This window comes from Rattus norvegicus, chromosome 17 (assembly GCF_036323735.1).
Source record: "Rattus norvegicus strain BN/NHsdMcwi chromosome 17, GRCr8, whole genome shotgun sequence".
Classification (NCBI taxonomy): Eukaryota; Metazoa; Chordata; class Mammalia; order Rodentia; family Muridae; genus Rattus; species Rattus norvegicus.
Genome location: NC_086035.1, coordinates 92871131 through 92896473, shown reverse-complemented (window position 1 = coordinate 92896473; position 25343 = coordinate 92871131). Strand labels below are relative to the sequence as shown.

The 25343-nt window shown below is 44.8% G+C and overlaps 1 protein-coding gene across 1 annotated transcript in view; it reads left to right on the top strand.

Annotated features, from left to right (window-relative positions):
* The first annotated feature begins 1665 nt into the window (after window positions 1-1665).
* Edaradd (EDAR associated via death domain) overlaps window positions 1666-25343 on the top strand; it is a 44018-nt gene continuing 20340 nt past the window's right edge. The window contains exons 1-4 of the mRNA XM_574055.9: window positions 1666-2342; window positions 12964-13022; window positions 14053-14092; window positions 20227-20285. Coding sequence (XP_574055.4) covers window positions 2312-2342; window positions 12964-13022; window positions 14053-14092; window positions 20227-20285 — 189 coding nt within the window. The 5' untranslated portion in view covers window positions 1666-2311. The remainder of the gene's footprint in view (window positions 2343-12963; window positions 13023-14052; window positions 14093-20226; window positions 20286-25343) is intronic.

The following is a 25343-nucleotide window of genomic DNA, read 5'->3' as shown; positions in this document are numbered from 1 at the left end:
CAACAGTTACTCAAATACCAAGAGAATCAGAAGCCCTTTTTCTGGCCTCTGAAGGTGCTACATATAGTACATACATGTTGCACACAAACATGCAGGCAGGCAAACCCAGCTCCACACATAAAACATAAAGGTTAAAAATAATTAATTAATCTTAGCCAGAATATAATCCCAGAGCTCAATGAGGCAGAAACGTTTGGGAGGATTTGAGTTTGAGGCTAGCCTGGTCTACAGAGTGAGACTTCAAAGAAGGAGGAAAAATAGTAATAATGATAATAATAATAGTAATAATAATAGTAGAAGGAGAAAGGGGACAGGGGGAGAGGGGGAGAGGGAGAGAAAAGGAGAGGGAGAGGGAGAGGGAGGGGCTAAGCTCTGCAGGTAAGGGAAGGTGCTGCTAGCTTCCTGGCCTGATGACCTGAGTTTGACCCCCATGATCCACAGCAGGACAGAGTTACCTTCTGACTTCTACATTTGTTTCCATGGCACATCTCATCCATGTGCACACACATAAAAAGAAAGACATTATAGATTTCTAAAATCATCTTCTCTCTAGGGAAGGATAAGTCAAGAAACTTACAATTTCCTTTTGGAAAACAAACCACTAGAACTTGTGCTAACAAGACAGCTCACCTTGATATGTGGTTTCCAACAACCCAACCTCAGAATTGAATTCCATCTCCATGTGAAGCATATAAGGAACCACAGGCCAAACCTCAAAACAGACTCCCTGAGAAAATATCCTTTCTAAAATAACTTCCCTTCTTACCTGAGCCATTAGGGCCTCCTCTCTGAAGACCCACTTTTTCCATGGCATCTTATGGAGAATACAAGCCGTGCCCCAAGCCTCAGAACCACAAAGCAGCCTGGGAGTCACCACAGAGGTACATAGGCATTTGCTGTCTCCCTGAAAATTTCAGTTTTTAATCTGAATTGAGTAATTTGTTAATGAAATTGTCCAGTAAATACTCAAATACTCTCTTTTCTTTATTTCTCTTCCTCTTCTTTCTTCTACTCTTTAATATAGCATCATGCCATAAAGTTCTTGGTCTCAAACTCCAGACTATCCTCCTGCCTCAGTCTTTGGTGTGCTGGGGCTTATACATGCTAGGCACTCTACTACAGACCTGGCTGTTATCTCTTTTAAACTCCGGTTTTACAGTTCTATGCTTATGTCTAAAGGCAGATATTAATTATGTGCTTCCTTTCAGAGATTCCTATTAAATTTGTCTGTAACCTTTGTAAATGGCAGATAGTGAAAATACAGCCACTAGAGCTGGAGGGGTGGCTTAGCATTAAGAGCGCTATCGCGTTTGCAAAAGACCCAATTTCAGTTCCTAGCATGGCCACAACCACCAGCAACTCCAGCTTTAGGGGAGCCACCACCTTCTTCTTGACTCTGTAGGCACTGTACTCATGTGCTCACACCCCATCCCCCGATACGATTTAAAAATAATAGAAATAACTTAGACTTTAAAATAAAATATAGTCATTTGAAAGATCAGATTCTCTGCTCTTAATTAGAATGAAATCCCATTTAAACTAAATCTTAATTCGTTTAAGGGTCAACGGGTTCTGCATTTCTAACAGAACTCTACACTGTTTTTTGGGGGTGGGGGTGGGGGTTGTTTTTTTCCTTCAGAAGAGTGAACCAGAGACCTCACGACTGACTTTTCTTCCCGCTCCTTTGTGTAGTGTTCACCCAGGAGGTCAGGCAGTAACTAATGCCAAAGAAACATCAAAATAGAAAGTGCTAGCATGTGCGGTCATGCCGCCGTTCAGGCTGCCTGAAGATTAGGAAACTGTTCAAACATCAAATCGCCGGCAGGCGTCTCAGCCCGGGCCTGTGCAAGGAGCACGCTGGGAGCGCTTTGGTGTCCCAGCTGAGGGTGAGATTAGGAACCGGGAAAGCTACCCGCGCATGCAGCAACCAGTGGAAGGTCAGCTGAAAGGCCCTCCCAGCTGGGATCGCGTGGGAACCCCGTGGTGGGACCAGCGTTCTACACCCTAGGTACTGTTCCGGGGGCCTCGCGGGGTCCTCTCGTGTCCAACCGAAACCCACGGGATCCTCTCCAGAGTTCTGGAGAGACGCTCGCGCCAGGAAGGGGCTTTGCTAATTGCAGGAAGTGAGCACGAGGAAGAAGTGGCAGAGATCAAGAGGAGGAAGATAGGGAGGAGGAGGAGCAGCAGGGCAAAGCGCTGAGAGAGAGTCGCGCATTGCCAGGAGGTTGGGTCCCAGCGATCCTGCTGTTCTCAGGGGTCCCAGAGACTGCCTACCCCTGCTCAGACACTCATCTGTCCTCTCCTGGTCTTCATGGCTTCTCCGGATGACCCTCTGCGCTCAGGTAAAGTGTCAAGGTGCCGCGCCCTCACTTGGGGTGTGACCACCAGCTGAGTTTGTGAGACTGAACTCCAGTCACCCACTGAGTGCATTTTCAGAACCCGGGCTCGCTCCAGATGTGTGCCGGCCCTGGCCCTATGGGAACAGCTGTGGCACGCGTTCTACCTCTCCCAATCCCACCCCTGTGCTTGCCCTCTCTGTGAGCAGCTGCTGATTGCCAGCTTCCTGCACACCGCAAGGTGTGCGTGGTCCCTCTCCCCACACTGAGGCCGGGCCGAGCGCTTTTGTTCTGGGCCACGCGGGTGCCGGATTGAAACAAGACAGCCGACCTTTGGTAGAAAAGAACATAGGAGGGAGGATTCTGCACCCCTTTCCTCCCAGGCTGTCCCTTACTTTCCACTCACACATTTTCTTATTCCTCTTCTCTCTCCTGGCTTCACTTTGCAGAGATGCTTTTGCTTCTGTACAAGTCTTAACCTCTCTTAGCTGTTTTATAAACTATTATACTGTCCACAGAGCCACGAGGCTGAGCCCACCGACGCAATCCCCACCTGTTTCTAGTCCCGGTAGTACATAAAAAAATGTGCTTTGATATCTAGGCCAGCATATAGATTTTTCTATCACTTCTTCCTGCCTTTAAGGAAAATCTCTTTAGAGGTCAACTTCCAGGGATTTCCTCAGACCTCCTGCAATCAAGTTACAAATTCCATCGGTGTTTGTGAGTGAACAGATGATGTATACCTCTGAAGTACACTAGGTCTTTCTCTGGTTTTGGTGAGGTTGGACTCTCTGGTGAGAGCCACACAGAACCGGACTGGACTGCTGGGATCGAGGTGATTGCTTGTTTTGTATTTCATTTCTTGAGCTGGAGCAGGGACAGAGTTCAAAGGCTTAGCCCTGATTATTGGCTTGACTTGAAGGAAAAGATACCATGTCTGGCAGTGGTCTGAAGACTAAGCCCAATGGCCATTTTGATTTGACATCCTGAAGTGCTGGTTTGGGGAGGAGGCTGTTTACTAGTGACATCGAAGAAAGAACTAAATTATTCAAATGTGGCATGCTCCACAGGCTATCAATTAAATGAACTGGCCATCCCTCCCATTGTTTGCAAGAACAGAAGGGGAATGAAGGGAACAGTTCTCTGATGGGGGCCTGCTACTATAACACTGCCGCTCTTGTGCTGAGAACTGTATTAATAATATGTCAATGTTTGGGGCTGATTTTAGTCAGAATTGTCTCAGACTTAAGTGATACTGGTGAGGGGGCTTAGGAGATGGAGACAGGGAATTCACAGGATAAGGATACAGTAACATTTGCCTGAGCTGCCTCCCAACATGACTTCATCAGAGAAAGTGGGGGTGGGGGTGGAAACCAGTTCAGCAGTAACACCAGCATAAAAAGCCTCAGGGAGGGCTGATGAGATGGCTCAGTTAGTGAAGTGCCTGCCAAGCAAGCAGGCATGAGGTCTTGCATTCTGATCTCCAGCACCCATATTTAAAGTCAGGCATGGTGGCAACCCATCTGGAACCCCAGTGCTCAGAGGGCCTTTTGAGGCAGACAGATCCTTGAAGCTCACTGACCAGCCAGCCAAAGCAAACTGATGTGTTGCAGGTTCAGTGCGAGCCTCTGTCTCAAAGAAAGGTGTGGACAGAGGTTAAAGAAATGCCTTTGTGGGCAGGCAGAGAGAGCTTGCTGCTCCAGTATGAGAACCTAGGTTCTAATCTGAGTTTAAATTCTCAGCACCTACATAACAACGTAGCCATGGCACCCTGCCTGCAAAGCTGGGGTTGTGGAGGGTGGGGTGGAGAGATCCTGGGGCTTGCTGGCTACCAGCTTAGCTACACACAAACGGGGGGGGGGAGGGAGGAAGGGAGAGAGAGACAGGGAGAGAGAGAAAGAGAGAGAGAGAGAGAGAGAGAGAGAGAGAGAGAGAGAGAGAGAGAGAGAAAGAGAGAGAGAGAGAGAGAATATAATCGAGGAAGACACCCAAGGTTGATTTCCAGTCTGTACACATGTGTGCATGAGCACTTGCTCATATGTACATTGTACCCACATGATCATATACACATACCCCACCACCACCACAAAGCCATGTGTATGTGCTGATAGATATAAGAACTTGGGAGACAGTTACAGCATTATAGGACTAGAATTGCAGCTACAGTCTTAATTAGCTTGGCCCATCTAGAACGAATGCCCACAACTTGCAGTAAAGGGAGCATCAAATCAAACCTCTATGTGTGAACTGTAGGTGTCCTGTAGGCAGTCTGCCTCTCACCTCATCAAGTAGAACGCAAACCTCTAGGTGACCTCTTCAGGGCGCGATGGAATGGGGCTCCCCACAAAGAGGAAGGAGGCCTCCTTTAGAGGGTCCTGGGAGATGCTAAGAATATTCTTCCCCATTCTGGGAATCTGTCAATCAAAGAGGTTCTTCTATGTAATACATGTCTTGACACGAATGCACTTTCATCTAGATGTCCTACCTGGTTCTTCCACTTCTGAAGTGACAACACAGCTGGTGCTGATGAGTCCAAAGGACTGACTGAAAATTTCACCTCTCCACCTCAGACCATGCTCTTTCTCCTGGCCTCCTACACTCACCTCTGGGGTTTCCATACTGATGCATGCTTCCTGTCAATGGTCAGAGTGAATTCTTCATGAGTCATATTCTGTCACCCTGCTTAGACTCACTTCTGGATAAATTCTCAGGCCACCCATCCCAACACACCCTCACCTGTCCCTTCAATACCTTTCGTCACTTGCTTTAGGCATGACTGCCGCACTGCTTCCTTTCTTTCCTTCAAATGGCTCTACCTTATATGCTTCCTGGCCTCATCCCTGGGAAGACTGTTTCCACTGCCTGGAAAGCTCCCTGCATCCTTGGCTGGGCAGCTCCTATTTCTCCAGAGTTCAAAGATGATCTGGACTCAGCCCAAGACCACTCTTGTCTCTTCTGGAACCTTCCTTTCACTGTTTCAAGATCCTGTTTAGCCAGTGTCACTCTTTCCAGTGGAAAGTGAGCTCCATCTAGAACCCAAGTCTGTCTTGCCTGTAGCTCTTCCCTGACTCCCACCACACTACCAAGTACACACAAAACCTGTGTAAACTCATTTCACTCCCCTGAGTGGAACGTTCATTCATATGAGTAGATAGATGAACGATGAAACAGAATTTAAGGCAATTGCTTCAAACCATAGGTGGAAAAAAAAAAAGCCATTTGTTCCTGAGGAACATCAAGTGAAACGTGTCAACCAAGTTTACCTTGCAAATTGCAAAGTAAAAATAAAACCTGTCCCTTCACACACATAGTTGAGATGCACAGCTCAGTAGTAGAGTGCACCTGCTTGGTGTGCATGTGGCCCTAGGTCCTTAATCTGTCTCTGTCTCAAACACACACACACACACACACACACACACACACAGAGTGAGCTTATGTTGTACTGTGAAGTTAACTAATTTTTAAAAAGATTTATTGATTTTATTTTATGCATATGAATGTTTTTCCTATATGAATCTATGTACCTGTGGAGATCATAAGAAAGTGTCAGGTCCCTTGGAACTGGGATTGTGGATAATTGTGAGCCACTGTGTGGATGCTGGGAACTGAAACTGGGTCTTCTGCAAAAGCAACAAGTACTCTTGACCACTGAGTCATTTTCCCAGGGCATGAAGTTGAGTTTTAAAATTATTATATGTGTATGTGCATGGGTGTTTTGCTTCCATTTATGTGCACCACTTGTGTGCTTGGTACACCCAGAAGCCAGAAGATGGCAATGGATCCTCTAGAACGGAGTTACAGATTATTGTGAGCTGCCATGTGAGTATTGGGAATTGAACACAGGTCCTTTGGAAGAGGAGCTTAGTGCTCCTAACCACTGAGCCATCTCTCCAAGCCCCATGAAATAAATTAAAAAAAAAAAAAACCCAAAAAAACCCAAAAACAAAACAACCCCCTCCAAAAAATCCCAAAAAACAAACCAAAAAACCAAAAACCCAACCTGCATATTGAGGAAGTTCACAAGATGCTTGAGGTCCCAGGGCAAGATAATGGTAGTGATGGAAATGGGGTAGATGTCAATCTCAACCTCCATCACTGATCTCCATTGCCTGTCAAATGTGACTAAAATCTGGCTGCTCATGTTATATGGACTTTAAGACAGAACAAGGAAGGTCCAGCTGAGGAGGTGGGACACCTTGTTACCTAAGCATCATAGTGGCAGAGTACAGTCATGTGGATTTCACTTTGTTCAGGGTCCCACTTTACTCCATGTATTCTGTGGAACTCAGGTCCTGATCCTGGCCATCAGGAAGGCGGTGTGTGTCTCACCTGTCCTCAGCCTTTCTTCATTCTGTATGAGTTCTGGCCAAATCCAGAGTGAACCACTTTCAGAATCAGCCATGTGTGCGAAGCTGGTCGAGCCTGCTACCTTCTCCAGCACCACCACAAGAAGCAAGTGTGTAGTGGGTGGGCATCCGTGATTTTCCTGTCTCCCACTCTGTAGGGTTTTCTAACACGTCCTTCATTTTGTTTCCTTTTGTTATGGTCCTGGGGGAGGTCTACTAGAAATGGAAGTTGTGGCCTTGCATATGCTGGGCAAGTGGTTTATCACTGAGCTGTATCCCCAGCCCTCAGTTTATGTTTTGTAGGCAGGGTCTCTCTAAGTTGCACACCAATCTTGAAGTCAGAATGACAAACACTCACTATTAGGCCTGCTTCTCTTATTTACAATGTTTCCTAACTTTTCATACACTCTCCCGCTTCTGAATTTCCCCCCACGTCCTTTCATCTCTTCCCTGATCAGTTTGATTCTTGTCACTGGGCTAGTAGGGGAGGCCACTCTCCAGGGACCCCATAGGGACACACGGGTTTGACACAGGCACCTTCCCTAGCTAGTTCAGCCACATGACAGAGGAGATGGGAACTGTCAGCACCCTTCTGGGCTTTCAGAGTGTCTGTGATCCTGAATCTTTACAAGCAGGAGTGAAAACAGCTGTGGATGAGTGAAAGCTTTCGGGGGTGGGGGGAATAAAAAGAAAGAAAAGAAAAGAAAAACTTGCCTCTGAAATCCCAAGTTCAAAGAGTCGCCTTCAGTTTGGCACTAAATTGCAAAAGGGGCCCCACTCTTGCCTGGGGAACTGGGAGTTGAACATGATTCTTGCTTGTTTTCTCCAAATAGACATCTTTGGGGATATTTAAAGTTCCTGAGACCAGAATGTGCTAGGTAAAGGGAGTTGTCACTTTGTTCTTGTTTTGGACACTGCAACTGGTTCCTCCTGCAGAGGCTTCGGGGTGCTTAGTGCCCCCCCCAGATGACTCTGAAGGTAAAGTTAGATCCCCGAGTTGAGGATGAGTAGAAGAGATTTTGGATTTGGAGTTGATGTTACAATGATTAAGGCTTTGAGGGAGAGGGAGTATTCTCCAAGGGGGCAGGATCAGAATGGAGAGTAGTAGAGTGTGGACTGAACTGTGTCGAGGTTCTAACCCCACTGCCTCAGAAGTTGAGATGCTGATGTCAACACCTGTACCTCAGAACACAACCTTTTCTGAGAACAGTTTTTACCAAGGTAATCTAGTTAAATTGGAGTCATAAGAGTGGGTTATATGCTGATATAGAGAAGTCTTTATAAAAAGCAGACCAGGGCCAGTGACATGGCTCTGGGGGTGGGGGTGGGGTGAGCAAGGCACTTGCTGCACAAGCCTGGTGACCTGATTTTAGTCCCCTAAACCCACATAAAGATGGAAGGAGAGAACCAGCTCCACAAAGTTGTCCTCCGATGTCCACATGTGTACAACGACATGTGAGTGCTCACACAATAAACAAACAAATAAACAAATAATATTTAAAATAAAAAGCTTTATTGAAAATTAGTAAGACAAGTCTGGGCGTGATGACATCTCTAGTGAGTCTGTCTGGTAAACTAGGCCTAAGCCACTTTTAAAAAAGCTTCTGGTGCAAAAACAAACAACAAACAACAACCCAGCCAACCTGGAGGTCTTAGGCTCATGGCCAGCCTTTTCTGTGTATCCATGAATTTGAGCACACACTGTGGAGAATAGGGTTCTCAGACCTTTCTCAGGATGGCTGCAAGGCTTAGCAGAGGTTCTGTCACACAAGCCACTTATGTGACCATGAAAGCTATGGGGTCCTTTCCTCAGGAAGCAGGGCCTCAGTGGGCACCAGCAGGGGTTCCTTTCATCCAGCTTAATTCTGATCCTACAAGGAGGCACAGGTTGAGGGCTTGTCCCCAAGACTGCCATCTCCACTAAGATTCCCTGCCCCATATTGGTGAAGCTGTGCCTGACAATTCCACGATGCTTGGCCAATCGGCTTAGAAAAAAAGGTTTACTAATGTTAACTATGTTTTCCTGTTTGTGTTTGTGGTACTGAAGATGGAATCCACTACTCCATCACAGAGCTATCCATCCCCTTCAACCCTTTGATTTTACCAAGGAGACAGATAAAGAGACAGTCAGAGTGGGCCGCAGGGGAGAAAGGGGTGTGAAGCTTCCCAGCTTTCTCTGGGTGCCACCATCCAGGTGTCTATAAGCTTAGCTGACCAGAGCTCCTTGAACATAGTCTTTTTTTTTTTTTTTTTTTTTTGAGCTACGTTGGATGACCTTGAGCACCTCATCTTCCTGCTTCTACCTCCAGAGTGCTGTGATTATAAACACTCAGGACTATACTGGGTTTGTGTAGTGTTAGAAATCACTTTGCAGATGCTAGGCAAGAAGTCTACCAACTGACTCCCTCTCCACCCCCAAGTTCTCCAGCCAAACGCTTCTTTTTGAGTTTATGGGGAGATGTCATTGTAGGAGCTTGACTGAAGCCTGCACAGCCCTGTATGTTGAAAATATGAGCTGATGAAGAAGCTTTTCGAATGTTGATAACTTTGGTCCTTAGGGAAGGACTCTTCTCACATCTTCCTGGCCCTTCCCCAGGTGCTCCCCAGTAAGGGTCCCTTCTCAAAGACAAGATCAGATGAGGTAGGCTCAGAGAGTTTTTGATGTGCAGCAACCCGACAGAGGTGGAAGAGGTTGGCTTTGGATGGCTGCCTTGGGAAGGGACCTTCAAGCAGGATCTGAGGGGAGCAAATGAAACATGTGTGTCAAGATGTACACGTAGTGTGGTGCAGAACAGTCATGAAGGAAGGAGAATTTCCAGCTGTTTCTTCAGGTTGCAGGGCTGGGCACTTCTAGCTTGAAGATGTGCTTTTCACTGTGTGGGACTTCCATAGTCACTGCCAGAGACTGTGCTTTCATTGTCACTGTTTGTTGAGATAGAATCTGTTATATATAACTCAGGGTGGTCTGCAGTTCACTATGTAGCCCAAGTTGGCTTTAAACTCATGAGCCTCCTGCCTCCATTTCTGGACTGCTGGGATTTTAAATATGTGCCATCACACCTGGCTCTCTTTAACTCCTAAGATAACATGTGGTCCAGAGATTCTGAATGACGGTGTGGACTGCTCATTCTCATCTGAATCAGGGTCTACTGGTACCCTGCCAGGGACCCCCATGTATGGATCTGCCACCTGGTAGAACTCTCTAGAAGGTACTTTTGAGGAAGGAACATCAGTTAGTGCAACAGGCAGCTGCCAGCAGGTGGGTGAGTGGTTGAGGCAACTCTGGGAAGGAAACTTGGCCAGAGAGTGGGTGACAGCTGGGGCAGGGGAATGTCCCTGTCACCCCAGAAAAGACCTCCTAGCTATGCCCTCTTTGGGGCTCACAAATCCCCCTTTCTGTTCCAGGCCCCTTGGTGCCCCACATCCCACCTGGCACTGGAGCTTTGCCTGTGGGCTCAACCTGCTGATACCTGGGGCTTGTAAAAACAAACATTTTCAAGCTTTAGATAAACGATTTGATTTTACACTTAATCATATTGTAAACATTCAACTTCAAGGCCTCCAGGTAAGGCTTTTTAGAAGACTTTCTACTTCTAGAGCTGTCTCAAATAACCAGCAACAGCCCTCCCACAACCTCCTTGGCACACATAACTCTGTGCTTGTGAGAACAAAAGCAGTTGGGCCTGACCTAAAACAGCTGCCAGAAGAAGGCAGTGGATCAGAGGTAGCATATGGGGCACCAACATGGACCCAGGTCTGTGAACACAACTGACAGACATATGAAAAAGAGCTTAAGCTACAGCCTAGTGTACAGCAAAGGCCAAGGCAGTTAGAGCATTTACAATGAAAATGAGGCAAGACACACAGAGGCTGAGGCCCTAGCTCAGGTGGGAGAGTAAGAGCCAGGCTCAAAGACCTCGGTTTTCATCCCCAGCACCCCCAAAACCAGGAGAAATGACAAACTAATGTCATCCTAGTACTGAAGATCAGAAGTTCACGGTCGTTCTCCCCTATATCAAAACTTCAAGGCCAGCTTGGACCCTATGGGGCCCTGTCTCCAAAACTAAACCGAAACAAAAATAACAGCAAAAGACCTGAGCATACCTCTTGTACCAGTTCACAATGTGCCTCTTCTGAGTTTTCTGGGAACTTCTTGAGCTTCAGAAAGCAAACCAGCACAAGCCCTGCTGGCCTCAAGCTCTCCCAGGCAAGCCTTCTCATCTCACAGTCCTCAGTGAGGTTCTGAGGAGCAGAAGGTCAACCACCCAGTACAACCTCCATGTCTGGCCTGAATAGTGGTCATTGGCCTTGGGGCATCCAGCAGGAACTGGAGGACCCAGATTTAATTTCATGTCCCAGATGAAGAGTCCAAGGCGTAGCCAGCTTAAAGCCCATCCAATGCCATCATCACACCGTACATAGCCATCATCTGAGGTTAGAGTCTCCCCCAAGGCACACCTCAAGGCTTACCCAAAGTCAACAGGAGTGTAGATGAAGCTCCAGGCCTCTGACACATTGGCTGGTGCTCTATTCTGTTAATAGCCCTGCTTGCTCCTCATAGACGCTCTGGGTGACATTGTTCCTTACCCCAGCCGTCACTGCCATTCCCCCCTCTTATGTCTTTATTTTCTCATACCTTTATTTATTTATTTTTTAGACTATATAGCTCAGACTATCCTCAAACTCACATCCTCCTGCCTCAGTTCCCAAGTGCTGGAATCGGGAACATGCCACCAATCCCATATGATTTTCCTGCAAATGATTTATTTTTAATTATAGGAGAATCCTTGTGCAGGTGTTAATGCATGTTTCTTCTGGACAAGCAATTCTCAACTTGTGGGTCACTACCCATTTGGGGGTGTCAAATAATCTTCTCAAGGGGTTGCTCGCCTGAGACCACTAGAAAACACAGACATTAACTTACGACTCATAACAGTAGCAGAATTATAGTTATGAAGTAGCAACAAAACTAATTTCATGTTTGGGGGTCATCACAACACGAGGAATCGTATTATAGGCAGCATTGGAAGGTTGAGAAATACTGTTCAAGACCATTTCATTCTGTCTCAGAAACAAGCCATTTCCTCCCATGTGTTTGTGTTATGTTTATGTGTGTACACGGTTTTTTTTTTTCATGTGTAGACAGGCATGTGTGCATGTGCATGTAGGGGTCTAAGGTTAATGTTAAGAATCATTCTCTATTGTTCTTCTGTGTTATTCTCTGAGGAAGGATCTTCCCTTCGTTCGCTGGGGGAGGGTCACCCCTTTATTCAGAGGAGGGTCTCTTGCTGAACCTTCAGTTGGCGATTCCAGTTAGTCTGGTTAGCCAGCTTGCCCTTCGGGGCTGGGAAGACACACAGCAGTTATACTGATTGGCTTTTATAAGGGTTCTGGGACTCAAACTCTGGTCCTCATGCTTGCATGGCAAATGATGTATCTACTGGGCTGCCTCCCCAGTCCAAGAAGCTTAATGTTTTAAAATTATTATTTTTTTTAAATTTAGATTTGTTTATGTGTATGAGTGTTTTTAAGACATTTAAAAATGTTCACCATATGTATGCCTAGTGCCTGCAGAAGCCAGGAGAGGGTGTCAGATCCCCTTGAACTTGAGTCATAAATGGTTATGAAGTCCAAGTGGGTGCTGGGAACCAAGCTTTAGGAGCCGCAAGTGCTCCTCACTACTGAACCATCACTCCAGCCTCTTAAAAGGACTTTGTTCTTAAAAAAAAAAAAAAAAAAGCAAGCCATAGAGACTAGAAAATAATGCACGATTCAGAATAAAATCCTTAAATAAACTTTACATCCAATCTAACAGGTAGAGTTGTTGGTACCTGGGGAGATAGTTTGGCCAGTAGATGTTCTGGGCCCCAAATTTGAGCCCCAGAACCAATGTACAAAAGCCAGCTTGCAACCTAAGCGCTAGGGAGGAACCTGTTTGGTGAGTTCCAGGCTCCTGAGAGAACCCATAGGCACATTCTTGCAGGGATTGGTATGATGTTTGTATAATCTGTCATTAATTGCAACTCCCAGTATTTGAGCATGTTTATAAGTAACTTGTGTTTGTTCTGTTTGTTTGTTTGTTTGTAAGTCCTGAGCATAGTGGTTTTGATTTTTCTGTTTCTTCTCCTTGTTCTCTTCCTTAAAGTAACAAGAGTAACAAATGACAGACAGTACAATTATATTGCCCAGAAAAGGCAGCTCATTCAGAGGTGAAAATGACAGGGAAGGCCTCATCTGTGCTTTTGTCTCAATGACAATCCTGTCCCTTTGTATCTTTCCAGATCACATGGCAAAGGAGCCAGTGGAGGACACAGACCCCAGCACTTTATCCTTTGCCATGGTAGGTGGCAGGTTTTGACTCTTTATGCCTTGTTAGATCACACTGTGGTCACCAAGTATTACCACAAGAGCTCAGAAACTCCAAAGGTTTTCCAAAGATACACTTCTTACATATGGTATCCTCTGTGGCATCATCATTTCCAGGTCAAAAACCAGTGTTAGATCTTCTGCTGGGGATGTGATTCAGTGAGCAGACTGCCTGCCCACAATGTACGGAATCCTGGGCTTAATCCCCAGCACTACCAGCACTCAGTAAGGTGCTGCACACACGCAGGCCTAGCACTCTGTAGTTGGAACAGGAGGATCAGGAGTATACAGTCATCCTCAGCTATACAGCAAGCTTGAAGCCAGCCTGGGCTACATGATACCTTCTCTGAAGCAGCAACAAAATCATGTTAGATCCTTTTTTTTGCTTCATGCAAACCATAAGTGACATTCTTAGATGTCCCTAGGTCTTTGTCTGGTGTCCACTTTTAATACTGTCTATTTTTTAGTTAACCTCCTTTCAACATTGAGGATATCTAACATGGAGTCCTGTCCCAGGATTCAAACCCAGGACAGAGTCTACAGCAGTGAATATTGCCCAGAACACATGTATGTGGCATGACCATCACAGAAATGGTGAGAAGAAACATGCACTCTAAGAATGCACCAAGACAAAAATCTGAGTATAAAGCTGCAGGAAGTTGAGAGGAAGAATGGCATAGCAGAGAAGAGAGGAAGTGTGGTTTAGTGGTCAGAGCCAAGGAAGTCAAGAGGGGGATTATTCTGTTTCATGTTCTGACATTAACCTGTCGACTCTGATATCAGCCTGCTGATAAGCCTGAGGCTAAAGACCTGGAAGGTTTAATCTTGCTTATGCTGCAATCCTGGGTACAGCACCTGTGGCCTTCTGCATGCTAGGCAGGCACTTTGCCGATGAGCCAGCTTTACCTCAGCCTGCCTCTGAAACACAACACAAAGCTCTCTGTTCACTTTGATCTCACAACTGACATTTAAAAATAACTCTCTGCTTTTGTCCGTTTCTGCAGTCAGACAAGTATCCCATTCAAGACACTGGCCTCCCTAAAGGTAAGAACAGTTAATATAAGGACTTCTACTTGTGACTAATTGAGTATCTGGAACAAAGCACCACTCAAATACAGTTTACTTACTGAAGATAATAAGACAGAAATGAACCAATAACTTAGGTTGAGAATAGTTACCCAATTATCCTTAGAAATGAACTTTCTAATTAGAATGGATCAATCATGTTATACCAGATTATACATTTGAACTTCATATGGTGTTACTACATATGGCACTACACAAAGCTGGACATGTTCTGCGTTCAAATAATGTAGGTGACTCAAATTTGTTTAAGGAGAAGGAGAGGATTGGGTGAGGTGACTCATGCCTGTAATCCTAACATTTGGAAGGCTGAGACAGGAGACTGCTAGGAGTTTGAGGCCAGTCTGGACTACGTAATGAGTTATAGGCCAGCCTGAGCTCTAGAGTGAGACTGTTTCCAAAAACCAAAAGGAAAAACAGAGAGAGAGAGAGAGAGAGAGAGAGAGAGAGAGAGAGAGAGAGAGAGAGGAGGAAGAGGAAGAAGAGGAGGAAGAGGAGGAAGAGGAAGGAGAATGTGTTAGCCCAAGCTCCAATTGGGGAAGGTGTGTGGTAGATTTCACTGAAACCCCAGTAATGTTCTGTGGACAAACACCAAGGGACTCTTGTCAGGCTCGAAAATTCCTTTTGTAATCCACAGCCTCAAATTCAAACATGGTAAGGATCAGAAAGTGGCCATACTCTAGCCTTTTGCGGCCCAGCACCATGGTGTGTTTGCAAAGCCATCATGTGGCTTGTTGTATCAGAACATTGACCTTGTACCCTGTGGACAGCCCAGAGATGAGGGGACAGGGACAATCAGATCATCTCAGCTCCAGAGATGGCAGGTCACCTGGCTGCTTGGTCTCCGTGCAGAGGTGGCCTATGGAACTCCTGCCCAGGTGGGCTTCCTGATATGTCTCTGAGAGTGGGAACAGGGGAGAGCTTCCCACCAGGGCCACCTGTGGATAAGTCTAGGTTTGGGCACTGCTATCTCCCCTCCCTGGCCTCAGACTCTCTTGTCCCGTGGTGTGATACCATTAACATGTCAGTCCTTTTCTTATATATTTGGTTGTGAGCCTAGCCTTTAACGGCTGAGCCATCTCTCCAGCCCATGTCAGTCCTTTTCTAAGTGACTGTGGGAATGGGGGAGAGGCCAAAGCCTGGCTTACCATAAACCATGGCTGTGCTTGGCAGGTTTCCAGCAAGCTCCCTTGCCCTGCAGGCTCTCCACAGGTAACCTGTCCCTCATCTAGAGCTCCCATTTTCTAGCTTATTTAATTAATTGTTAAAGTTAGCACACTGAGTGATAGGTTTCTTCAATGGCAATGTCTTACATATGTATCATTATATTTTAGTCTAATTTTTCTTCTCACTTATAATCTTACCCCATGCTTCCTCTAGCTAATTGGCTTTCCCCCAAGATATTCCCTCTCAATTTCACATCACATGTATTCCATTAACCTCCTCCCAACATCCTCCACACCCCTGTGGCACTCAACCCCTCCATAGATAGATAGGTGATAGACAGACAGATAGATAGGTAGGTAGGTAGACAGACAGACAGATAGATAAGGTAGGTAGGTAGATAGGTAGGCAGGCAGACAGACAAACATACAGACAGGTAAGGTAGGTAGGTATGTAAATAGATAGATAGGAAGATAAGTAGATAGATAAAGCATTGTCTAGTTTTTTGTTTTTTGTTTTTTTTTTTTAAGAGTTGGATGGTGTCATATGCTTGTGTCCCAGTGCTGAGGAAATAAAACAGGCATATCTTTTTTGTCTTGCTGGCCAGCCAGCCTAACCCAACCAACACACACACACACACACACACACACACACACACACACACACACACGCACACACAGAGAGACACACACTTTTAAAAATATAATTCAACAAAGGAGATCCAGGGTCTGGAGCATGTTCTAAGGAGCATGTACACCAGACAGGGATCAAGGGAGGGCTGGCCAAAACCCCACAGAAATCAGTTTAAGGATTGTCAAGCAGAATAGCCCAGAGGGTACACTTGGATGGGTGTTATAAAGCTCTTTTCTTCTTTGCCCTTGAATGTGACTTCCTGTTTTGAAAGGAAAAGAACACTGCTTAGCAACCTGATCCTACATATGGTCAGGTTTCTCCTAGAATCTGAGCTCTATACAACTTTCATTCGAGCCCTCATGCCTTCACAGGAAGCATGACTCTGAGAGCACACAACAGACCTTCCCTTTGTTCTATGTCACAGGAAATAATATAAAGTGCATAATTTTTAAATCTCCAAAGAAGTGCACTGCTTTGTAGGTTAAATGAGTCTTGGTTAGAAGTTTTAAAGATTCAATTCAATAATAAGGCAATTTAATGTCTGCTAGTGAGGTTTCTAATAGTTTTCTCATGGAATTCGTTTTAAGAGAGGGGAGCAGAGGACGACAGCCTGAGGAGGAGTAAGAATGAAGTATAATGATGCTATGTAGAAGAAAGTCTGGTGATGCTTATGCACGAAAATGTGTCACAGTGATATCTGCTACTTTGTATGCTGACTAAAAGAGTTAATAAACGGGTTGGGGAGAAGGTCCCTGCGCAAAGTGCCTGCTGCACAAGTATGAGGACCAGAGTTCAGATCCCCAGCACTCATAAAAGACAGGCATAGGGGTTTAGTCTGCAAACCTAATACGAGCAGATGGTGTGAAGAGGGTCCCCAGAGATCGATGGCTACCTAGCCAGCCTCCTGGAAACATTGAGCTCTAGGCCCAGTGAGAGGCCCTGCCTCAAAAGCAATAAAGTAGAAAGAAGACACCTCACCTTGACCTTGAGCTTACAAAATAAATAAGTAAACAAACAAATATTTTTAGAGAGTTATTTTTAGGAATCTAAAAATTCATGTAAAGTAATTTTAGAGACCAATTTGTGGTCCTAAAAATAATCTAAACTTTCATCTAATTATATTAAGTATCAGCGAGGATTCTGGCATCCCAGTAAGTTGGGGGTGTCTAGTTTACTTAATACTGGAGTCATGGGTAATTAGCTTTAACAATTTTCCTACAATTGAAAAAGGCCTCAAAACTCATTTTCTTAAATAGGTTAGGCGAGCTTCCTAGCATCTGTTATCCTGTCACAGGAGGCCTACATTATTCGTGAGCGGCTTAGAGCTGTTCTTTAATGCAGGCCAAGCTTGAGTGCTTTTGAATGCTGTGGTTTTGCTGTAAGTCATGTGGAAATCTAGGGTAATTTCAACGATCAGCATATGATTTATCACACCTGCTTTCTCATCAGGGACAAAAGCAAGCTCCCTCCAGAGTCAGTCCCTAGCTCTAGGTCTGCAGGTTTCTGTGGTACATTCTGCTGGGTCTCTTCTCCACAGCTCTGCTTGACCTACAGGAGATGGGGACTAGATTAGCTACTTTTCTTGTTGCCAAGACCAAATCCCTGACAAAATAAAGAAGGCTAAAAGTTTCAGGATTCGGTTATTCACAGTGGAGAAGGCACAGCACAGGGGCACGGCACAGCTGGTCACATCGAGTCTGCAGTCATGAAGCAGAGAGAGAAAAAGACTGTTTTTCCTCTGGTTTCTGTCCAGGACACCAGCCTGTGGGGCAGTGCTGCCTACATTCGGGGTCCTTCTTCCCTCCTCAGATCTTTCCAGACAAATTCTCATGAACACACTCAGAGGTGTGTTTCCATGAGATCACAATTCAGTCAAGCTGACAAAGAAGCTGATCGGCCATATTACAGGGACTTACTACATTTTTCATCAGGAACTTCCTGACTTCTCACAGGAACTTGAGCATCCTGAAGAGAACATGTCTTCCTGTTACATTTGCAAATGTCTTTGGGAAAATAGTTTTGATTTTTTTTTTTAAATGAGTGTTCACAGCAGAAGACAACTGCAAACAGACAAGCCCTCATGTAAATCAAGGAAACTCTGGGCTGGCCTGGTGGTACAGGCCTATGTACAAGTTACTTAGAAGGCTGAGGCCAGAGGATGGGGGATGGGGGTGGTGTTCGGGACCTGCCTAGGTTACAGAATGAGGTCAAAGCTATCACAGGCAACTTAGTAAGATGCTGTCACAAAACAGAGTAAACAAAGGAGCCTAGAGAAAAGCTCAGTGGTAGAACATTTGCTAAATATGCTAAGTGTGTTTGAGGATCTTACTTAGTTCAAACCCCAGTCCCCCAAAAAACAAACAAAACCTTGATAATTTTCCTTAGAGTGCCTCTCTTTTACTGTTCAAAAAGAAAGTCATAGTAAATTTAAGATGCAGGGGTTGATGGCTCAGTGGTTAAGAATGCTTGCTGCTCTTCCAGAGGACCCACATCAGGTGGCTAAGGCCTGTCTGTAACTTCAGTTCCAGGGGACCTGATGCCCCCTTCAGGCCTCTGAGGACACCTACATCTCCATAGAATCTCTCTCTCTCTCTCTCTCTCTCTCTCTCTCTCTCTCTCTCTCTCACACACACACACACACACACACACACAAATAAAAATTAAATAAAATCTTTTTTAGAAATTTAAAATGCAAAGGTAGATTGATTGTGTTACTTTTTTTCAACAAATCTGAGCATACATGCAATGCTAGAGAAGTACTTTAATGCTGAGATTACATCCCTACCCCAAGGAATTTGAACTTTGCTAAAGCTCCCGGCATACACACTTCATTTAATTTTTTTTATCGTGATGCTGGAGACCCTTGTGCATGTTAGGCAAAAACTTTGCTGCTGAGCCACTTCCTCCCAGCCTCTGGAATGTTCATTTTGCACCCTCAGCATCACCCACACATAGCTGCTGTGAGGAATGCTCAAATTAAACAAACCCCTGATGATCCTTCCTCCAGGGACTAGTCATGATCTTCTCAGGTCTGGCCTTCATCCAGTGGAGTACTTTTGTTTGTAGGTGGGGCCATCCAACTCCCCGAGGGTAAGGTTTGCTCTTTGGGTATAGGAAGCAGCAATGCTGAGCCAAGGGCAGGTGCACTGGCTGGGAGAGCATTGGTACCCAATGATCTGCCTCTTTGCTTTTTGGATCAATGCAAGGTCCTCAGCCTGCCTTGTCTGCCCACTTCAATGCCCTTAGAGGTCAAGGGAAAGATAGACTGTGGTGAGAGAAACAGCCATGAAGGGACAGACAGATCATTACCCTTCACTGAATCACATTGACCAAGGTGCCAAATGGGGTTGTCCCTGGCTTGAGAGTGCCTTCCCTTCTGTAAGATTCATAAGAGCTGCACCTCATCTGTGATGGTGCTGGAAACTCACAGGTCACACCTAGAACAGACCCATGTACAGATGGCTCATGTGGCCAACAAACACTGGACAAACCAGAGGATCCTATTGGTCTGTAGAACCCAAGCAGCAATCAGCCAGGGTACTATGTTCTGATTCCTATAACAAGTGGTATTCAGAGACTAACCTGCCAAGCTGCGGACTCTAGCCACTCAACAATAGTTTTCATCCTGGGACAAGAGATAGCCTCATTGCCCCACAAAAGCTAAGTTCAAGTCCACCCCAGGCAGCCGTCACCAGTTAGCCAAGAGGATAATTTATTCTTGGTAAATGTCCTTGGTCATGGCCTGGTCTAATCTATTGATTAGGAAGCAGTTTTGATTGCCTTCTCTGTCCACTGTTGATCAAGGTAGATTACTACCCTAAGTTGATGGGGCTGGCCAAACATATGATACCTGGCTAGACAGATAAAATGGGGTATAGTAAGCAGTCCCATATGTCTGTAGCATGGGGCACAAGGGCACCTTGTAATGTATAGAGCTGCACCAGGTTGCACTTAGAAACATGGGACACTTGGAGTATGGGCTGTGAGAGACAAGTTCTGTGGAATCTCCAGGGTGGGGTGTCTCCAGCTCCCTGAAAAGGCTATTGCCTTGTTTGAACAATTCTTTGTGCTGGTAGTGACTGGAATCCTCTCTCTTCAAAACCAACAGAATCATGCTCACTCCCGTCAAGATTAACATTACGTAGCGGGATGGCGAAGAGTTGGGATCTGAACTTGTCTTTGTTCAAATCCATCCCAATTTTACCAACACTACTGAGTTTTCATTTTAGGTCTAAGAGTGGAATGTGTATGTTCTTTATCTGTACGTTGTTCTCTCTCCCCCACCCCCCCCATCCCAGCTAAGGAGTGTGATGCAGTCACTTCCAACTGCCCACCAAATTCTGATGATCAGCACCAGGTAAGAATCATTTTATCTTCTTGTTAAACTGTAAATACCTAGGACTTTTATAAGAATGGCCTGAGAGAGCATTAAAATGGGCTGGGGAGATGACATGGTCATTAAAATGCTTGCCGCTAAAGCATGAAGGTCTGAGCTCAGACCCCAGAACTCAAGTAAAAAGCCAAGCACAGAGGTGTGTACCCACAATCCCAGATCTGGGAGACAGAAGCATATGGACTGGTAGGCCCCAGGTTCAGCCAGAGGCCGAGACTCAAAAACCAAGATGGGGAGTGCCTGGTCCTATCAGGTTCACATATGCTCATGTTCTCCATGCTCACTAGCAAACTTGATTACAGTGAGACTCCTGACTTGCCGTTACAGCACTGTGTATATCAGGATGCACACATTTAAGACAGCCTGGTTCATGCCTATGCCTTCACACATCAAGCTGAGCCCTAGCAAGTATTGTTTGGCAACGCTTTTAAAAACACCACCACATTTTAAGGAAGAGTGAGAAAAGGCCCCGTCAGGCAAAGGACTAAAGGTTAAGTTAAGGTGGGTTGAAGTATGTTAGAGGTTGGACTGTTAAATAGGAAAGTAGCTTCTCTTGGCAGTGGGAAAAGGAAGTGTTAACGAATATTGAAGACTTCAAGACCTCCTACACTCTGAGAACAGAGGGTCTAATTGGGGGAGTAGTTAACTCTGCCTTTTTTTTTTCCATTTAGGGAAATAACACATGATCAACTCTTTTTCTAGAATTGAATCATTTATTTACAAGAACAGTTTTAGGCTCACAGGAGAATGGGGTTGAAGTACATAGACTTCCCACCTAATGCCTTGCCCACATACATAGCCTCCCACACTGCCAACATCCTCTACCACGGTGACAGTTTTTACTGCCCATGTACCCACATTGACACGTCATCAGCTGCAGACCAGTGTGCTCATTAAGTTCATTCTGGGTCGTGCACATTCTGTGGCCTTGACCTAATCACTAATGCCATGTGCCTACCATTGACAAACTCACACAGGGTAGTTGCACTGGGCCAAAAGTCCTTTGTGCTCAGCTGCTCTCCCCTGGAAATCCCTGACCTTTTAATCCTTTCTATAGCTTGTTTTCCCCAGAATGTTAGAGTTGAGATTACACCAGAGGACTTCTTGCTCTTAGTAATATGCATTTAAATGTCTTTGTCTCTTGATGGTTCATATTTCATTGCTTTTTTTTTGCTGTATAATATTCCAGTATCTGGATATACCACTAGTTATCCATTTACCTACTAAAGGATATCATGGTTGTAAGAAGTAAAATGGTTGCTCCACTTTAAGTATGGATTGTATTAGAGCTTGTCAAAGAATCATAGATCTGTAGGAGGCACTAGACCCTTGTTTCCTCTAGCTGCCCATTGTTGCCACCTTGTCTAGATGATGGCAGTTTATCTTGGGTTGAAAAGTTACAGGGATCCTGGTAAATGGCTGAGCCATAATCAAAAAAGGAAGGAATTTCAACCCTTGGGATATATATTAGATAAAGCTTTGCATCCAGAACCATTAGGATGGGAAATTGGAGGTGGGGCAGGGGATGCTGTGCTAAATTAGCACAGAGACCGTAGCTCTTGGAGTGCCAGACTATGGGACAAAGAAGACAGGGCTTTTTGGAGGTTAGGGTCTTTAAAAACTATTGTTCTGCCCTACGTCAGAGGTGCTAACCACTTTTGCCTTTTCTCTAGGCTGACATCAGTTTCTACAGAACTTGTAAAATAAAAACTACTTCACTGTCTTTAGTCTAAATTGTCATATCAGAGTGAGGGGCTTGCGTCCCACAGTGATTGCCTCAAAGTTCTGGCGCTTAGAAGAAATTGGCTCTAAGCACCCGTGTGAAGGTTTGGGTGTGAGTAAGTGTCCAGGAGGGTGCCTGCCATAACAGGGTGAGAAAGTTCAGTTTTGTAAGAAGCCACAGTGTGGCTTCAAGTGTGACAGCTTTGTTCTGAGTTCTCACTAGAAGCCAATGCAGTCCAGTTGCCCCTCACTCTTTTCAGCATTTTGCGCTCTTTGCGTTTGCGACTCTGTGAGGACAGGTGATGTGGGTGGAATCTTTTTTTTTTTTTTAAGATTTATTTATTATGTATAGAGTTCTGCCTGCATGTACTCTTGCACATCAGAAGAGGGCATCAGATCATGTTATAGATGGTTGTGAGCCACCATGTGGTTGCTGGGAATTGAACTCAGGACCTTTGAAAGAGGAGTCAGTGCTCTTAACCTTTGAGCCATCTCTCCAGCTCCAGGGTAGAGTCTTTTAATATGTGAATTTTCTGTCTGTATATTTTATTTACATGTATAGTTTAGGGGTTTTGTTTGTATTTTAAAGACATACTGATACATTTATTTTATGTGAGTTTTGCCTACAGGGGTGTGAGCATAGCACAAGCATTTCTGGTCCCCACAGAAGCCAGAAAATAGCTTAGGATTCCCTGGAACTGGAGTTACAGCTCTGAGCCATTGATTCATTTCTCAATCCCTAGTTTGATTGTTTTTTTATATTGGATCTTTGTGACCTTATTGGTAGATTTTAATGGTTTTCTGCATATTTTAGATAGTTCATTATTCAAAGTATCTTTTGCAAATATTCTCTGTAGGTGTGTGGGTCATCTCCCACCCCCTCTTCTTTCTAAGAGGGTCCTTTACAGACATGGAGCAGACAGTATGTTTAATTAACCCAGTCTGTCTGTTAGGTCTTTCTTCTGTGGGTTGCGCCCTTAAGAGTTGCATAGAAAAAGCTGTTGGCACACTTCGATTGTGCAGATTTTCTAAGCATTTCACAGCTGCATGTTTTACCTCATGGCCTGTAATCTGTTTTGGGTTTGTGGAACATATAAGGTCTACGTTTCACTTCTTTGAACATCAGCTGACCATGTTTACATACGTGTATTTCTGTGACTCCACTCTCTTCCTGGGTACCTTGTCTGGGCTGTCACTGAGATCTATTTTGACCCTCTTTGCAGCTCCCCATGCTTCATGGTTTCCATTGGAACAATTCATCTGAGACCCACAGAGCATAGTATAGAAAACAGGTAGTGTTTATTATACAACGAAGTGGGAAGTACTTAAGGGTGTAAGAGAACAGTGGCCTCAGGAACCACTAAATAGGAAAATGCTCTTACAAGCGACCACAGGACAGGTCGCCACATGTTGACGTAAACTTTATGCTCTTAATTTAAAGCCTCTGCAACACGCAGCTTTCCTGGAGGACCCTTACCTATATAGGTGTTTGGCAGGCCAATTTGAATCACTATTTTGTTTATTTTTTTAATTAATGAATCTTACAAAATGGTAGAATCAGGAAGGCATTTTGAAATATAATTTGTTTTTGTTAATCCTCCTTCCTTCTCCCCCGTGGCTCCCCCCATCTTTTTTTTTTCTATTTTCATATCACCTGTGTTCTATTACCCTCCTCTCCTCCATAAGGGAGAGGACAGTGGTACCTCTTTGTTCTTTTTCTGAAAGCCTCCAGAAAGACAATAACCACTGGTAGAGCACCTGCTGGCCATGCAGAAATCCCTGGGCCCCTTCCCAGAACCACATGAGAACCAGCATGGTGGCATCACCTATAATCTCTGCCCCCGGGAAATGGAGGCAGGAGGACCTGGAGGCTCAGGTTCATTCTCAACTACCCTCACCTACATGAGACCCTGTCTCCTTTGCCAGGTTGGGGGATATATTCTATAATCCTCTTGACTGTTTAGAACATCAAGTCTCTACCCATGTCCAGAGATAGTATTCAAATCCTCTTTATCTGACCAATACTCAGAGTCTTGCAGTTTCCATTCCTGGTCTTATAAGACTACGATGTTGAAGTCTGATCTCAGTCTTGACTCCTAGAAATACCATACAGTCTTGATGACTGTAGTTTGATTGTGTGTTTTAAAGTTAGGTAATCACACCCCACTGCTTTCCTCCAATTAACTATATTGAATGGGAGGAAATACAGTTTCTTATCAACTTGTCAGTATTTAAAAATAGCTTACCAGGGCTTTGAGTTGGATTCAGTTGACTCTACAGGTCACCTTGACAGCCTGTGTCAATCATTACTGTTTCTGATTTTTTGCAAATGGTAGGTACCATGCTGAAGCAGCCTCTTTAGACACCTCCTCTACATTCCTGTGTGTGGTCTGACTTCTTACAGTTCTGGCTCATAGTCTAGTATGTTTTACAAACTCTACCTGAGTTGAAGGTCATATGGGTTTATTAAATCTTTACCAGCTTTTCTACTAATGACAAAAATACAGTAAAATAGAATAGAAAAATGGCTATCCCATTATATTGATATTCTATCAATAGGATAGAAATTATTCTATTGATATCTTATAGCAAATAATTTCTAGTAAATGAGAATCTAATTTTGCTTCAATTATACATTATTTTAGACTCACATATATGTGCAAGGTAGCATTACTTGTTATAAATTTGACCTAAAGCATTAGTAATGGCCTGCGGTTGACCCAAGCTTTTTAGAGATGGCCCATCCTACTTAGCTTTGCCATTCCCTCACTGTCCACAGCTGCCTGACATTTCTCAGTTGGTGTACCAGTCCACATAAACCTAGAGAGACTATAGGCCTCTTCCCCCTTCTCTGAAGGGCATAGGGCTGAAAGAACATCCCGTGTAGGTGCTGTCGCTGTTAAATATTGGCCTGTGCCTGTCTGAATAAAGCACACCAAACCAACACCAACACCAACATCAACACTAACACCAACACCAACACTAACACCAACATCAACACTAACACCAACATCAACACTAACACCAACATCAACACTAACACCAACATCAACACTAACACCAACATCAACACTAACACCAACATCAACACTAACACCAACATCAACACTAACACCAACATCAACACCAACACCAACACCAACACAGTTCCATGTGGAGAGATTTAATGGGAGAATGAGACAAGGGGAAGGGGCAAGGGAAAGAAGAGAAGAGAGAAGAGGAGGAGGGGGCAGAAGCTATCTGCCTTTTATTTGGAATATGACCTAACTACTCCCAGGTGAATTGAGTTGTGAATTGAGC